This window comes from Equus przewalskii, unplaced genomic scaffold, assembly GCF_037783145.1.
Source record: "Equus przewalskii isolate Varuska unplaced genomic scaffold, EquPr2 ChrUn-10, whole genome shotgun sequence".
In the NCBI taxonomy this organism is placed as follows: domain Eukaryota; kingdom Metazoa; phylum Chordata; class Mammalia; order Perissodactyla; family Equidae; genus Equus; species Equus przewalskii.
The window spans coordinates 1,909,272-1,926,492 of record NW_027228747.1 but is presented as its reverse complement, the minus strand read 5'-3'; the positions used below and the strand labels follow the sequence as shown (position 1 = coordinate 1,926,492).

Sequence of the window (17,221 nt, the reverse complement as noted above, 5' to 3'; positions counted from 1 at the left end):
TTTTTCTGATGTTCAATTTTGACTTTTAATTGGCCAATTCAAATTGGCTTGTATTAACTTCACTGAAGAAACAGAGGTCAGGTGTTAAAGTAACCAGGGATAGCATAGATGGAGAAGAGAAATAGCCAATAAGTCTAGGGGGAAAGACAAAATATCTTCATAACTGGCACAGATCAAAAGACAGGAAAATTTGCATGACAGACTAAAACCATCAGTCCCGCATCCCACCAAACTAAATATTCTTAATTGAACTTAATTAAACAGTTTTGGGCCAGAGAACTCACTAACTTAGGAAGTGCTGCTAAATTTGGGTAAGAATAGGGTGGCAGGGACTTCATCTTTACCTCCTAGCACTTCCCTCCACTCATCCTGTTCCCACTCTCTGGAACATTCGGGAGCATGTCTCTATGAGGAATAGCTGTGAACTATGCGCAGTCTTAACCCCTCAAACCTTTGCTTCCTCAGACTAAAAACCCCCCACTCATTTTTTCCCGTTTCTTAACAGGCACTACGTTTCGGTGTCCCCCAAAAGTTTTGCTTTTTCTCTGAGTCATTGCGATGCGAGCATGATCCTCTTACAGGGCAGAACCCTCGAGGGCTGGGGTAGCTGTGGGCAGACATGGGGCATCTTAGTGCAGCCCCAGAGGACTCCCCTTGGTTGAGAACCTGCTCCTTGGAGGCTACAGTGGGCTGGGAGTGAGTGGGAAAGATGAGACGATCTTCGTCCCAGAGAATGAGGAAGCGGGTGGAGGAAAGGGAGCTTCTCCCATGTGAATACTCAGGATTAAGTTCTTCCACTGTTGTTGCTGCAGATTAGAAGTTTATCTCCTGTTTCTTGCAGGTTCTCATCAACCCAGGAACGCTGTCCTGCAGCAGCAACAACAGCACACAATCGCCTGCAGCTCCCTCCCAGGGCCCAGAGCCCTGCTCCCCACCCCCAGTTGGCAGAAGTGCACCCCCTCCCCATGCTAACAGGAAGACCACCAAAGTGGAAATGGCTCTTCCACAGTACCCCATCTTCAAATAGCTTGGAATTTGTTGCTCCCCCGCCCCTCTCCAGTCCCTTTCTTCCAGCACCAAGAGAGAATGCCACACAGCCCAGAAGTTACTTCTCATCTACTTGAAGAGAAAGTTCTTCACAGATCACTAATTTGACTGCATTTCATCAACAGCTCCCCCCAGCAACTTTCTAGGAAACAGTGAGGATTGGACAAGGGGGCCACGTTTTAGGTGTCTTTCCTGGACGCAAGACCTGTTCTCCATTCTCTATTTTGACCCTGCTGTGGTCAGGACCAGTTAGTTCTTCTAGCTGCTGCTTCCACCCTCTCTGTTGCCCCCTGCTGGCTCATGAGGACACTTCAAGGTACAGAATAGTGCTTCCTTAGCTCTCTGCACACCTGGGTTTCACCATTTTGGGGAATCTTGAATAACAAGATTAAAATTTTTTTTAAGTAAAACTACCTTAAACAATGGAAAATTCTTCAGAATTTCTTTACGTTCCAATTCTTCACCCTCAATCAAGACAGTGTTATATTTCCTATTAATCACCTCCTCCTCTGCTAAGACAGCTGACTCCTCACTCTGCCCCTGAGGCCGTTCTGGACCTTTACGTCCCCCCGTTCATGCTCCCTTCAATGAAAGCAACATCTCTGAACAAACCTGACTCTCCTCTCTTGCTGGGCCCAGGGAAGAATGTTTCCTTCCAGGAAGGAGTGACCTGGGCAGGCAACAGATCCTTAAGGGAGGTCCTTAAAAGACTCTAGAGACGGTCATGGGCCACTGAAGAGTGAAGTAGAGATGCAGCTAAATTAGGAACACCCCATTGGCCAACAGAGACTCCCTTCAATATCCCACAAGAGGACCAGCTGCCTCCCTCCCAAGTCCCCATTTCCTGAGGAAGGACCTGGCAGGCAGGGACAGTGGGAAGTGCTGACATTGGAACTACTAACCCCAGGGCTGTAGGGATGCTGGGCAAGAGGAAGGCTTTGCAGACTCAGTGGGTGGGAGCTACAGGTCTGAGCCAAGACCCTGAAGTGTGAACTGATCCTGCCTGGAACCTACCCTGGAGGAGACTGTCAACTGAGCAATCCCTTCAGCTACGTTTCTAGGCTGTCCAAACCTAAGAAAGGCATAGAATCCAGGAAGTCCAATTCTGCAGGGAGATTTCAGAGAACAGGCTCATTAATGAGGCTCCTCTGATTTCATAAATTAACACTTGTATCTTCCGGGCATTTCACTATTTTTGTCTTTTGATTTCACTGTTAAGTTGTGTCTGGTCCACTCAAATGACAGCAATTTATTGAACATCTACTATGCTCATCCTGAGCCGGGTGCTGGGAGTGTAGAGAAAAATAGACGAGCATCACATAAAAAAAGTCACTAATCTTTTAGGTCAAGGGAATAATCCTGCACTGGCTATTACAGGGCAGTCAGTCCAGAGAGTGAAATGAGGGTGACAAGTGTGATGAGACTGATGGGGGCAGTGTAGATTTTGTGGAGGAGCCAGGACCAGTGAGATACTAAAAAGGATTCTGCAGGGTGAACCAAATGTTGATGGTCAGAGAAGGATGGAAGGGCATTCCATGCAGAGGAAACAACCCATGAAAACTAAATCAATCATCATTTCCTACATTCATTCAGAATTGATCCTATGACTTCATCCAATAAGTATCAACTAAAGGCCAAGTTTTTCCTGACTCTGTTCTCAGAACTGGATACTGAGCATCACTGTGAAATTGGATGTGAGGTGACAAGAAAAGGAGGGAGCTGACAGCTTGAATGCTTCAGTACAGCAGCCAGATGCCCAGCCAAACCAATACCAGAGTCAAGCGATAATTGGAATTTTGACCTGTGCTTATCCAGTGGTACTGAAATCAATCCTAGGTTTATTCCCCCACGTCCTGAATGACTTGTTGGAACAGAGAACCTCAACAATTGGAAGAATTTGCAAATTGGATCCTTCACTTTGGGTAAGGGCTATTATGGAAAAAAAAGACAAAGGAAGTCCCTGGAACTCAACCTCCCCATCAAAATTATAAGCCAAAACCAAAATTTCATGCCTGGAGAGACTGCAGAGATTGGCCAGCCTTAAAATGCTTGAAAGGCACAGGGATAGCCATCCCTGTTATGTCTCCATTGAATCCCCAGGCTAGGCCAGGCCAAATGTGTAGCTCTTGGAGACTGATAGCAAATTATCTTGAACCCACTGTCCCCACTGTGGCCTCTTTGCTGGGGCAAATCAACACAGCCCTAGATCCTGGGATAGCATGTTGGAGAGTAGCCTGGTCAGCTACAGGTGGATTAGAGAAGAGGCGCAAAATTGCTGGAGAAGCTGAAGTTATGTCTCAGCTCTGAACTGGGGTCACAGACATGAAAGGATGGGTTGAAGAGCCCAGAGACAATGGGATCTAATGTGTCACCAGATTAGAATCTCTTCAACAAGGCTTTAATCTGTCACAAACTGCTGTCTGAACACTTCCTGGGCCAGGATGTTCAACTTTAGGTAGGGATCCTGGCAATGGTGGTCACAGTAAACAGTCTCTTTAGGTAATTATGGGTCTTCTTTCCCACACTCACCAAATTCTGCCCCAGGAACTGTACAAAACAGTCCGGCTCCCTGCAAGGGGTGGCCCCCCAGGGCTGTACAGACAGTCTGGGGCTGGACTTTCCTCCACCTATTCCACCATCTTTACCTCCCCTATTGTCTGCTGTTGGCCAGACAAATTCCTTAGGACAAGGACTAAAGTCCTAAAGTTGCAACAATCCATGTCATAACAATTGTTAGTGTCTTGAAGATCAAAGAAGAGTGAGTTAATAGAATGGAACAGTGGTTAAACAAAGTAAACCATGGATGTGTTTATCTGGCAACCTGTACAGTCAGGACCAGGTTCTGGGAAGACAGTCCTGGCTCTTCCCTGGGAATCAGCAGCACCTTCCCCTATGTGCCTTCTCCCACTCTCTGCTCCCTGACACAAAGCCCTGACTAACGGCTCTGTACACCCATATGCTTATCTGCCCTCCTTGCAGATCTGTGGGCCACACTGAACAAGCTGGCCTGCCCTTCTTTGTGTCTTCATGGTGAGGTCTGGGGCCCAGAACATAGCAGGTGCTCAGTAGATGGTTACTGATTACCCAGAAATTTTAGAGAAGAATAGAAATAGATCCACATATAATGCCCATCTATGAAGCCCATCTATGAAGTAATATGACAAGCCCATCTATGAAGTAATATGACACAGTCCTCATATTTCTTATTGAAAATCTCAGGGCTGTGGACTCCTGGCATGATGGAGTCTGTTCCCAGCACAGAGACCTCAGAGACCGGGGTCCATGATGCCTCCTTGGACAGAGAGGGTCAGGCTCACAATTATGAATCTAGCCCCAAAACCAGACTTCCATGAACCCTGAAAACTCCACTTCTTGCTCAGTTCAGTAGCACCCTGACACTGCCACCTACAACACCAATACTCCCCATCTTTCCTGCCTGGTGCACCTGCCCTGAGGAAAGGAGGAAGGTCTCTGGGGCTATTAGTGGACCTGCGGCCAGCTGCCAAGCAGTGCGGACCCAGACAGAGTGCAGATGGGGGTCTGGATGCCCCAGTTCCAGGAAACCCCTGTATCTCCTTCCTGTGGCCTCCTGGTTGCCCCCTGGTGGCCTTTCCAAGCACCCACACACTCCCTGGCTCTGCTTCCAAGCCCAGGATGCTCCTCTTCCACCAGTGACCTTCTCCCCTTCCCTTCCCAGCACCAGCCAGTGCGCAGAGTCAGACCCAGCCAGAAACAACTGAATTTATTGAAGGAAGTGGGAAGAAGGAAGTCACAGCATCACAGGGTTGGGAATGTCCAGGCTCAGGGACAGAGCAAGAGTCAGCTGTCTTTGGAGATGAAGAAGTAAGCAGGGAGGTGATAGGAAACAGAAGACCTCATCGCCATAACTGAAGAGTGTAGGAAGAGAGGGAACTAGGGGTAATTTTCCATTTACTTAAATCAGTTACTTAAAAGATATCAGCTTCTCAAAACCTCAAAAACTTTGGAAAAAGGCAGGAGGCAGTGGCAAAGGAGGACACTTCCATCATTCTGATGATCTCAGGCCAACAGAGGCAGCAGAGGCACAGAGGCAGCAGCTAAAGGAACTGGCCTGCCCTGGCCACAGCAGATATAAACATATGGTTCCAGGGAAGGCCTTTGTAACTCCGGTCCAATCCCTGCTGGTTTCTGGATGTTGACGCTGAGAGGAATCAGTTGAACAATCACTCGAAAACCTGTGAACGCAGCTGTCATTCTCCTTTGAGTCAGTTGAGAGGTAGATTCTCCTGGGGCTGTGTGGTGTTTCCTATAGTTGCTGGAACGAAGGAGTCTGAGGTGGGCAGAGAAAGGATACAGCAGCTCCGTGCCCAAAGTTAAGGTGTGGTGGTTTAAGAGGTGTCACTTCTGCTTTGACATGCATTCCTGCTGGCAAGAGGGATGCTGCACAGGGGGGCATTTCTGCTGGCTTGGGGGTGGAGGGCAGGGCTCAGGTCCCTTGGGAGGGCAAGGCTCAGGCACCCTGGGAGGGCAGGGCACAGAGACTTGTGGAGGCCAGGGCACAGGGACCTGGGGAGGTGGCTGGCAGGGCACTTTGCATTGTTGCTGCTGCTGATAGGACATCCTTTCTGGATTGATGAAAGCCTGCAATAAACAGGAGATGAGCACTTTTAGCTGGCAGAAAACTATGCAAGTTCTCCCAGGGATGACCTCTATCTCTCCCTACTCCTGTGTAACTCTCAGACCCAGGCCTTCCCACCTTGCTTACTGCCATGATAGTCAGTCCCAGGGGCCTCTCCACTGATCACGCTGACTACAAAATATTCACCCTGCGGCTGCCCAAAGTGAGCTTGTTGCAGAGGATAGAGGTCCACCTCAGGCTCAGTCCTCAAGAAGGACATGCTCACAGTGGATCAAGTCATGGAAAGGCCAGTAGGAATGGCCTAGAACCAAAATATTGTGCCACGAAAGAAAACATAAAGAAGCTGGGGTTGTTCATCCTGGAAAAAAAAAATTGGTTTGAGAGGCAACAATGCAGCCTGCATTTACCCCAAGAGCTGCCCCTCATGGGAAACAAGACCCATCTGCGGGTCTGCAGTGGGCATAACAGCATGGAGTGAGGGGTCGGGAAAGAGTTCCCTCTCACTCTGGACTGGCCCAAGGCTGGAACACCTGTGCAGGGTTCCCGAAGCCCTGTTGATGCAGAGATTCTGATTCAGTGGGGCTTGCAACATGCCATGAAATTCTCCTGCCATTGGGTGTACACCTGTAATTGATGGAGGCATTTCTCTCTTCTTCTGCTCTATCTCGTCTCCCCACCATACTCTCCAGACTGAATCATGGTGACTCCTGGCGGGGGAGGACCCATGTTCATGGTCCAAATAAAGAGTCAGAAACAAAATCAAAGGTAGTTATCCATGGAAAATCTCAGCCACTGTTTATCCAAGAACCAGAATATGGTTCAGTCCTTCAGCTCAGTCATGCGTCTGATGGCATGTCATACTTGGGATAGGGGCAAGAAGCTCTACCCAAAGAAATAATCATGGTGATCAAGAAAAATAATGATGGAAAGGGAGCTATGAAAGAGAAGTTCCGGAGGCAACCCTGGTAGCCTAGTGGTTAAAGTTTAGCGTGTTCCACTTGAGTGGCCCAGGTTTGGTTCCTGGGTGCAGAAACCACAACACTTTTCTGTCAGTAGCCATGCTATGGTGGTGGCTCACATAGAAGAACCAGAAGGACCTAGAACTAGAATATACAACTATGTACTGAGGCTTTGGGGAGGAAAGAAAAAGAGAGCGAGATTGGCAATAGATGTTAGCTTAGGGCAGCTTTTTCCCAGCAAAGAAAAAAAGAGAAGTTCCAGGGCCAGTCTCACCACAAACCACTGGTATGACGCAGGACATAACTCTACTCATCTAGAACTTTCATCACATTGAAAACCAGGACCTCACATTCCATCCCTCGCCGTGGTTTGCTCACCGCCCCCCCCCCTCCCATTTAGCAATTCTCTTTCTTTCTGCAACTGTTTTCCTGATGGTTCTCTGGGTTTTCTCTTCTCTCTCTCTCCCTCTCCCTCTCTCTCTGTCTAACACTCTGTATCTATAAATTCACACAGTGTTGCATGTCAATCTCAATAAAATTAGAAAAATAAATTCACTCTTGCAGCAAATCCTAATCAATTAACTGATTAATTAAAATATCTTTAACAAGGAAAAAATAAAATAAATAAATTCTCCTCGTTACCAAAAAAGAATGCCAACCCACAGGCCACTGCAGGGCCTCACCCCAGAGGGCAGAGCTCTCTCACTCACCTGCCTCCCACTGCTCCAGGACTCAGGGATCCAAGTGGCACCAACAGGGCCACACCAGGACCCTTTTATCCTGGGCGCAGCAGGACAAGGAGGAAACGGGATTTCCCAACAGATTTCTTATTCTCAGGTCCCTGAAAACAGTTGTCAAACTCCCACATTGCTCTAAAAACTCCAGTTTGGCAGCTTCCTGATGATTATGCACATTGTCAAGCATTCTAGAAGGATTTCCTCTAGAGTGCGAGAGCATTGGACTCAGATCGTCAGCCTTCGGGGGGAGGCTGTGAGAGAGAGAAGGACAAGACTCCTGGATCCCGCTCCCCGGGGAACAGGCCATCTTTAAACGTCTTGGGGCTGGGTTTTACACTATTTTTATCATCACCCATTTCTCTCTCTCTCCTCATTCTCATCCTGGAGGATCAGGAACCCTCCCGGGGCCTGTGGCAGACTGCCATGTCCCTCCCTATCTCTCCAGGATGTTCCAAGCCTCAGAGATTTTAAGTCATGAAGAGAGGAACGATCTTCATTTTTCCCAGTTTCAGTCAGGAATATGTCAAGAGACAGTCCACAAATATTCATTAATTCTTCAAATATTTATTAAGGGGAAAAGGGAACGGTGCTGTTGGGCAATCCCCACACAGATTACCCTGTGACTCCATGTCCTCCTCTGGTTCCTCCCAAAGACCTCTCCCCTGGTCTCCACGTGTTCCCATTCTCATTCACTCTTAAAGTGACATGGTGACGTACCCCCCTTCTAAGCTGCAATCTGGGTCTCTTAGGTCTCAATTTGGGTTTTGGTTTCGAGGAAGCCAGTAGGAATGACAGCTCCACATGTGGCTGAGTTTGTCCTGAACTGGCTCAGGGACAGAGGGAGGAACTTGCCTTCTCACTGGTGGGGAGGTGATGCTGGAAGATGTTAAGCAGGAGAACTGTGGACCAGCGATGAAGATTTTCTTAGTGGGCAGTATGAAAACCCTGAAGAGTTTTTATGTAACTAAGGAAAGCTCTATGCTTTAATTCCACAGTCAGTTTGCTCCTCAGGTCTATAATATAGAAAGCCGAGAGCTAGGGAATGAGGTCTCTTTTTAACGAACTTCTCTGGCTGCCAGAGGCACACGTGCTGGTGAGGAGCCCGGTGGGCAGCAAACGGCCCTGTGTGCACACACCTGCTAGAGGGGAGCAGCTCTGTCAGGAGCAGCTCCAGGAGAAGGTCAGGTCAGTGCTTGAAGAGACAGGTGTAGGCTCACTCCTCCCTTTGGGAAACCACTTAGTTTGACTCAAGTGCCAGAAACCACTTGGTGACCTGGGGATTCAGTTTCAGAAACTAACTTTGCTCCCATTAAATAGAGGCTCTCAAGTGTCTGCCTCAGTCCACACACTGTCTGTTTGGCTCATTCGGTCTCTCTCACCTTTACACCCTGTCACTGTTGTTCTTTCTCCATTTCTGTTAGTCTCTGGTTATGGTCACACCACCACCCGTTTCTCCCTATCCTCTCCTGTCTCCTCCCTCCCTCTCTCTCCCTGTCCTTCTTGATTCATCATTCTCATGTTGGATAATCAGGAACCCTCCTCAGCCATGTCCAACCATGGGTAGAGTACCATCTCCCTCCTTATATCTCCAGGCTATTCCAGGCCTCAGAGATTTTAGATCTCATGAAGAGAGGACCAATGCTTGTTTTCACCAGTTTTCTGTTTTAGCAAGAGGAAGTCAGCAGTCAGTCTGCAAATACTGATTAAGTCTCCATGGTGTGCCAGTTACTGCTCCAGGCACTGGAACACACAGAGTCCCTGTCCTCAAGACATTTATATTCCAAAGCAGAAGGAAGGACATAGACATGTAATATGTAAAGAATGAACAATGTAATGTTAAGAGGTTTCTTACTACTTCCTGGTTGTGGAATATTCACCTCCAATACCTGAAAACACTGACAAAATCTGGCTATGCTCCAAAACACCAAATCTGACATCCCCAATGGCAACATTTGCATTTCCCTTGGAAGGTCTTTCTGTAGCACGCCTCAGGCCTTCAGGGCAGTTGGACAGGTGTGAAGAGACAAAAAGAGTGGGGTCTCCTGAGAGTCTGGGCTTCCTGGGCTGGGACTAAGACTCTTTCTCTTCCCCTACTCTCTTCTCCAAGGGTTTTAAGCAGAAAGAAAGAGGTCGCAGAGACATGAATCACTGCGCCCACGACTCTGACAGTAGGTATCAGGTGCTCCTGCGGGCCACTTTAGACGCAGTCATGATGTGCCTACAATGTGCCAGGCTGTGAACCACGAGCAAGGACAGGGCTGTGCCAGAAACACATCTCTGCCCTAGAACTCACAGTCCAGGAGAGAGGACACGTATAAATAGACAATGAGATGAGATATATGTGAACAGCGAAATTACGCTCAGGGCGCCGTGGAAGCACAGAGCCCAATTTGAGGCAAGGGGCTACTCCTGGGGCAGATTTGCCCTGAGGCTGGGAGGAAAGCCTGAACAGGCTGAGACAGCAGGCATGGCCTCCCGATGTGACACTGCCACTACCTGTGCTTTCCCCTCAGTGGAATAATCCCCTGCAAAGCTGGCCTGTGCTCCAGAACCAGCCACTCCCCTTCCCAGAGCTCCACATGTCTCTCACCTTCTCCATGGGCATCCTCAAGCTGACTTGCCCCTTTGACCCCTCTTTCTGCAAGTCTCTCTGGGTCAGTCCAAGGAGCTGGGATGACTCCTCTCATGTCTGCAAGGGCATGGAGAAAAACACAAGACCAACCCTTTCCCCCCCCTTTCCCCTGTGCCTTATAAGGCCTTACAACTTCTTTCTTGTGTGCTGGGGGGCAGTTCCTCTCTTGCGCTCCTTTTCTCAGAACAGTACAGGGGTCTGAGCCTGGGGACCACTAGTTCACAGTTGCCGGCTCAGAGCATCTTACTGAGCTGTGAAGACATCACAGGCATGCAGAAGAAGGGTTAAGAGGACAGTTCGTGCCTGCCCCGAGCAATATCTTGAGCCAAAAGTGCATCAGAAACTCTGGACTCCCAAGCTCCATAAGTAACTCTTAACCATTGAATATTCAAAGGAAAATCTAAACCATTACTTTGCAATGGAAGGTCAAAATCTGGGATTAATGATAAGCGTGATAAAGAGAGAGAGAGAAGTAATAGCAGCTTATTTCTGTATTTGTCTGTGTTGTCAGATCATGAAACCAAAGATCAGAGCCATTCCTGGACCTAAGAGGCCCCGAATGCTGATGCTTGGGCAGTGTCTTGAGGGAAAGCAAGAAGTACAGGGCAGAACACTGAATCACTTTCGAAAATTATGAATTTTATTCAAGGGTCTTCAACTTCCACCTTCTATCACACTAGGCTTTGCCCTGGAATTTATAGTGTGTGTGTGGGTGGGAGTGCGCATGTGTGTATGAATGTGTGTGTGAGTGTATGTGTTTCTCAAGTCACTAGTGGGATTGAGGATTGCCTGATTTCACCTGCTGTGACGCTTAATTTTCGTGTCAACTTAGCTGGACCACAATACCCAGATATTTAGTCAAACATTATTCTAGATATTTCTGAGAAGGTATTTTTTAGGTGAGATTAATATATAAATCAGTGGTGTTTGAGTAAAACAGATCATGCCCCGTAATGTGGGTGTGCCTCATCCTGTTAGGTAAACATTGTAATAGAAAAAAGACCGACCAAATTCTATGAGCAGACTGCCTTTGGACTTTGAACTGCAGCTATCCCTAGGTCTCCAGCCTGCCTGCCTACTCTGCAGATTTTGGATTTGCTAAGCCTTCACAATCACATGGGCCAATTCCTTAAAAAATACATATGCACATCATATTGGTTCTTTTTCTCTGGAGACTCCTGATTAATAGACCTTCTCGAAATGCAAGGTGGAGAGGCAGGTGTTCAGCAAGGGATTTAAAAGGAATCTTGATCATGGCACAAAAGAAGAAGCATGGAGAGTGGAGGATTGAGTGAAATTGGATGATATGGCCCAGCCTCCAAGAATCCAGCCCCATGAAGACCCTTCACCTTGGCTTTCCACACTCAAGTGAACTGCCCTCTTGAAACCTGAGGAGATGACCATGGGCTGATACACACATGAAACATCCATCTCATCTTGGGCTATCCTTCCTGCAGAGAAGGAAATGCCATTACTCACTGGGTAATACCAAAGTAGGGTTTCCTCTTCAGAGAAGGAGTTTGGCAAGTGTTTTCAGGAACTGGAGAGCTACATCTGGAACCAGGAAGTCAGGAGGGAATCCCAGGTGTTCCCTCAGCTCAGGCTGAATCCACAATAAAAGGGCGAGGGTCGGAGCCTCCTCAGCTCACTTGGGTCCATCCTCCCAAGACAGGCACACTTGGAGAGGCAGGTGAGTGAAATGGCTCAGCCAGTTAGGGAGAGCTGCTGGGGAGCCCAGGCTGCTCTGGGGCTGCAGACAGGGGATGCTGAACGTGGACCTTGACTCTGGTTTTTCATTGTGTTTGATGGGAACTGGAAAGGTTGGTATTGATAAAGATGGGTGAGTTAATGGATAGACTTGCAGGCATCTCATGAATGGAACTTATAGAATAATTTTCTTTAAGAAATTTGGAGATTGTTCATTATATTGTAACAAGTTTCAGGTGAAACAAAATGCATGCTAGAAATATTAAGTGGCTTATCCAAAGTTCCAAAGGGAATACGTGGAAACTCAGGACAAACTAGACAACAGATGACCCCATTTTTACTCCAGGTCTCCTTCATTTTCCTTAGTTTGCATGCAGTCACAGGCTAGACAAGAAAGTGGGCTTGGGTAGGACCATTAAGTTAAAAAGAAAAAAAACTAAGATAGTGTTCTAATATTCTTATATTCTAGAATTTGGGATGTTTAGAGGTAAGATGGCCCTTGCTTTCTTGCTTACAGCTTGCTTGATTTGGACACTGAAGTCAGGGGGAGGGTTTATAATACCCCCCTCATAAATTGTTACTGAGTGAGCTAAGAAATGGGGTAACAGGAAAGAGAGGAAAGGTTAGAGACTGGCCACAGGGCAGGCATGTGAGCAGGAGGGATGGCCATCCTGAGGCAGGAAGGACCAGATCCTTCATCTTGTCCACGGTCAGAGACTACCTGCTGGGGAGAAGCCCTGGAGAGAGAGAGTGCAGCCTCCGTCCTCGGCAGAGTGAGGCTGAAAGCATCTAGATGAAGGACGTGTGGACCTCCAAAAGTATCTGAGGAGGGCAAATCAGGCTAGGGGAGCCTTCCTCTGTCATCAACCCATCGAGGACGTTTCTGATCATGTCTAATGTGAATTGCTCTGCTATCTCTGCTGGAAAGTTCTACACCCACACCCCTCAGTGGGGTGGCCTTTCAGGTATTGACAGGAAGCTCTCTTGTCCCTCGTGTCCTCCACTCCTCTCTACCCCAGGATGAGCATGACCCTTTATTCCCCACAAACACCATGATATGATTTCTGGGGTTTTTCTCCTTGTCTTCTTCTCTTGAACTAGCAGCAGAGCACTCACAGAGTACCTGCCTCTCTATCAAATTTATCTCTCTAATTCCTACAACAGTCTTAGGATGTGGTCAGTATTAGCCCCATTTCAAGGGGGAGGCTGAGGAAAAGTGAAGGGAGTTGGTTTGCTCCTCTTCACACAGCAAGTAGGTGACGATACAGGGGCCAACAGCCAAGTCTCTCTGACCTAAGTCCTCTTGTTCCTCATCTCTACACTTGGCTATGCCAATGCTGGACCTGCTGGTCCCCCTCCCCTGAACAGGGCACCACCTAGATGTCAGAGCCTGAGGTGTGCCATACATCCCAGGAGTGGTCACCTCAGGCCACATAGAGGAGCTGGCCACAGAAAAACCCTCCTAAAGCCCCAAATTGTTTCCTTATTTGGCAGCTGCTAGTGCTGAGTCCTGTGACATGGCAGATGTGCCAGAAAGTCTGATGGAAGGTCACCCCTGAGGGTGATGGTAGGGCTGCGATGGTTTAGTTGAGAAGTACCAACAACAAAATAAAAAGTATCTCCTATTTCTTACAGAATCTCTTCAACCAAGAAAGATGTCTTATCAGCAACAGCAACAATGCAAAGTCCCCTGCCAGCCCCCTCCCCAGATCCCTGTGCCCCGCCCTCCCCAGGTCCCTGTGCCCTGCCCTCCCAAGGGACCTGAGCCTTGCTCTCCACCCCTCAGCCAGCAAAAATGCCCCCCTGTGCAGCATCCCCCATGCCAGCAGGAGTATCTGCCAAAGCAGAAGTGATCCTTCTGAAGCCACCCTCCCCAACCTGCTCACGAGGTAACTGGATTCTCTTCTCTCTTCATCCAATAACATGAACCACATTTAGCCCCAGAAAAGACTATTTCCCCAAACTCATGGTGAATCATGAAGCCTCCACAGTTAATCCCCAACCTCTGCGATCTACACCCAACAGACAGCAGAGGTTGGCCGGCTGTGACATGTGCTCAGGGAGCTCCTTGGAGCCTGGACAGGTGTGTTCTCTTCTAGCTACCATCACCTGAAGTGGTCAAAACAAGGTCATTCTTCCACCACTGCACCTCTACCCACAACACTGTTGGTCTCTCTCTGACAACTTCTACCTCTGGAGCCTGAAGAAGAATCCCATAAAGGAAAGAAAACATTAGTTTTTCCTCATATTTCACAAAGAAAAATGGAATTCTCCAAAATGATCTTAAAATTTATTTGAGAAGCCATTCTCCTCTCCTCCATGCCTCAGAGAAGTTTTGAAGCCAGTTGCCTTCCTTACCCCTTGAGCTCCCCGCAGCCCGCCATTTCTTACTGCTAGTTGGACCCTTCCCAGGACTGACACTGGCTCTGAGCCCCTCCCCCAATCCTGCTGGCATCATGCTGCAGCCTCTCTGTTTGACTCATTAAAAATATTACTACTAGGGAAACTGGACTTTCATTCAGTTAATGCCCAGACCATTGTGGATGTAAAGGGCTGGGTTTGGGGGGCTGGGGAATGGCAGGAGTTATAGGAAAGAGAGTATTGGCTTAGCCAAGGAAACAGGGCATGGGTAAATGAATTGAAACTCCTTCCCTCTGGGGCCCCCTTCCCTAGTCTCCAAACCCAGCCAACTAGCCCCCAAAACAAGCTCTACCCTCAGCTCCTCAGCCTCCTTTCCAGAGGAAAGACACACCAGGGAGAGAAGGCAAGCTCGTTGGTGAGGGAGTTACTGAAGGTCCGTGAAGAGATAGACGCTGGGTCTGCAGGACACTGAGGGGAGGGGAGAGTAAATACTTCCTGTGAATTATTTTTAGATTATTATATCACACTTCAGCTACAATGCCAAATGAAAAGAAGAGATTCAAAGCAATCTTAGACCTCTATTGTGTACAGTTATAAGGTATGTATTTCTAACTCAAAGACCAAACCCCACTCCTACATTGGATATTCTAAGGTTCATTCTGATACAAGGAATGGGACTTCTAACGCAAGGAATAGCTAAAAGAAAAGAAACAAAATAATTTCAAAACTGCTCCTGAAGCACTGAGGGGTGGGCACCCTCAATGAGTGATACTTATGTAAGTTCTGTTTCTTACTAAATTTTTATGGAGATGCTAATATAAGGCACAAAACTTTGTAGAGGAGACCAGCAAATATAAGAGCCATCAGAACTCTAAGTCATGTATATTTGTGATGGCTATAACCTTGTGGTAGGATAAACAACGGCCCCCAAAGATGTCCACATCCTAATCCCCAGATTTGTGAATATGTTACCATACCTGGTAAAAGTGACTTTGTAGATGGGATTAAGTTAAGGATTGTGAGATGGGGAGAGTGTCCTGGATTATCTAGGGCCCAATGTACTCACAAGGGTTCTTATAAGAGAGGCAGGAGGATCAGCTTGAGTGGTAGTACAGGTGATGATGGAAGAAAGAGGATGGAGCAATATGAACAAGGCGCCATAGGCCGAGGAATGCAGGCAGCCTCTAAAAGCTAGAAAAGGCAAGGAAACAGATTCTCCCTTGAAGGGTCCAGAAGGAACACAGCCTTGCCAATACCTTGATTTTAGACTTCTGACCTCTAAAACTGTAAGAGAATAAAACTGTGTTGTTTTAAACCAAGTTTATGGTAATTTGTTATAATTAATAGAAAACTTAAAGACACTTCATTCCTTCTGCTTAATGTTCCTGAAGGAGACACAGATGGGAGGACTGGCAGGGGGAGGGGGCATAAAAGACACTTAGTTTGTCAGCCTTCGAGCCCTCGGTCTAAGCCCAGTGGCGTGGTGGAGATGACACCCATGAGAGCTGACTGCTCAATATCCAGAATTTTGGAAGCCAGTTGTTCAATCATTAGTAGCTTGAAATTCTCCATGGTTGGAGGATTTATACTCAGAAAAGCAGCAAATGTTCCATACACACCAGGGCTTTCCCACCCCTCCCCCAGCAGGTTTACCAGACACTATTGGTTAGACCCAGACTGGGGGGCTGATGAATTCAGCAATACCACTGTGTGAACCACCTATGGAGAGGGCCAGGTGGCAGGGGACTGTGGGTGGCTTCTCGGGGCTGAGGACTTCAATCCTACAACTGCAAGGAACTGGATCCTGCCAGTGACCAAGTCAGCTTGGAAGAGGACCCTGGCTCCAGAAAGGAACACAGGAGCCAACACCTTGATTGCAGCCTCCAGAGACCCCGAGCAGAGGGTCCAGCTAAGCTGTGCCCAGACCCCAGACCTGTGGAAACCAGGAGATAATAAATGTGTGTGTTTAAGCTGCTGAGTTGTATGATTTGTTATGCAGCAATAGAAAACTAATCAGCTTCTATAAAGTTTCTTGCCCTCCCAAACATTGTCTTCCCCAGGTTAACCATCCCAATCCTTCTTTTTTTTAAGTGTTTTTTACATGGCCTGATTTCCTGCTTCTTCATCTCTGTCATCTTGAGTCATTCCAGAATGACAATATTCCTCTTACTCTAAGGAGTTTTGCAAAATAAGTGGACCTGACAGGACAAACACAATGATAAATGTCTCTAGGAAGTGAACACAGGACCCACATTCTGAACTGGATTTGGGGCAGCTGTGGCCATGGTGTCTCCTGTGACTGTGGTGAAATCCAATGGAAAGATCATAATCACAGAGGGTGAAGGGACAGTGTGCCACTCCCTGCCCTTCCCCGCCCCCCATGCTTGGGTTTACTCTCCCTCATGGATGTTGTTAAATTGTGAGATCTTGGCCTACAAATGAAAGACTCCTGTTTCTTGCAGAGTTCCCATAGAGCTGAGAGAGAGGTCTTATCACAAAGGACAAGTCAGCAAGAAAGGAAAGTCCCCTACCAGCCTCCTCCCCAGGTCTCTGAGCACTGCCCACCCTTCCCAGCCAGCATGGACACTCTGCGTGCAATGCCCATCACACCAGCAGGAATGCCCACCAAAGCAGACATGACAGCCTCTGAAGCCACCAGCACCCAAATCCAGACTTGAGGCTCACCACATGCACCTCCTTCCCCTACCCCAACCCTGAGCACCCCGTAACACCACAAAATCCCAACTCTCATGAACTCCAAGGATAAAATATTCACAGCCCACTGGTGAATTTCCACCGGTGGTTAAGTGACTCTTCCTAGATTCTTCCCAGAAAACAGCAGAGATTAGACACAAATTCTCTCAGGATTGTCCCTGGAGCCGGATGTGCCCGTCCTTCCCATTCCCCTTTCCTCTGCTACATCAGACAGGGCTGGTTCTTCCAGCCTCTGCTGTCCCGTGCTGCCTCCTCATGGCAGAAGAGGATCATTAGGAAAACAGAGTTCTCTGCCTCCTCCCATTTTATCAAAAACTATGAAGACGCTGTAAAGCACAGTTGGTTCAGAAACTAAAAAGCACTGTCTTAAATCACCTGAAAATTCCCCCAGAATTTCCTGACTTTGCAGTACCACATTCCACAAAGGAAATTGGTCCTGAGTCTT

General features: G+C 47.8%; 2 protein-coding genes across 2 annotated transcripts in view; one reads left to right on the top strand and one right to left on the bottom strand.

The window, feature by feature from the left end:
- The window catches only part of LOC103563996 (small proline-rich protein 2E), a 95,026-nt gene that overhangs the window by 23,649 nt on the left and 54,156 nt on the right, over positions 1-17,221 (bottom strand). The gene's annotated exons all lie outside the window — the stretch shown is intronic.
- Positions 13,356-13,553, top strand: LOC139081474 (small proline-rich protein 2E-like). Its single transcript, XM_070607340.1, has one exon. It carries the CDS (start codon positions 13,356-13,358, stop codon positions 13,551-13,553), a length of 198 nt encoding a protein of 65 aa, XP_070463441.1.

Bases quoted from the DNA above. Each gene is read 5' to 3' on its own strand.
- LOC139081474 (XM_070607340.1), top strand. From the start codon at position 13,356: ATGTCTTATCAGCAACAGCAACAATGCAAAGTCCCCTGCCAGCCCCCT.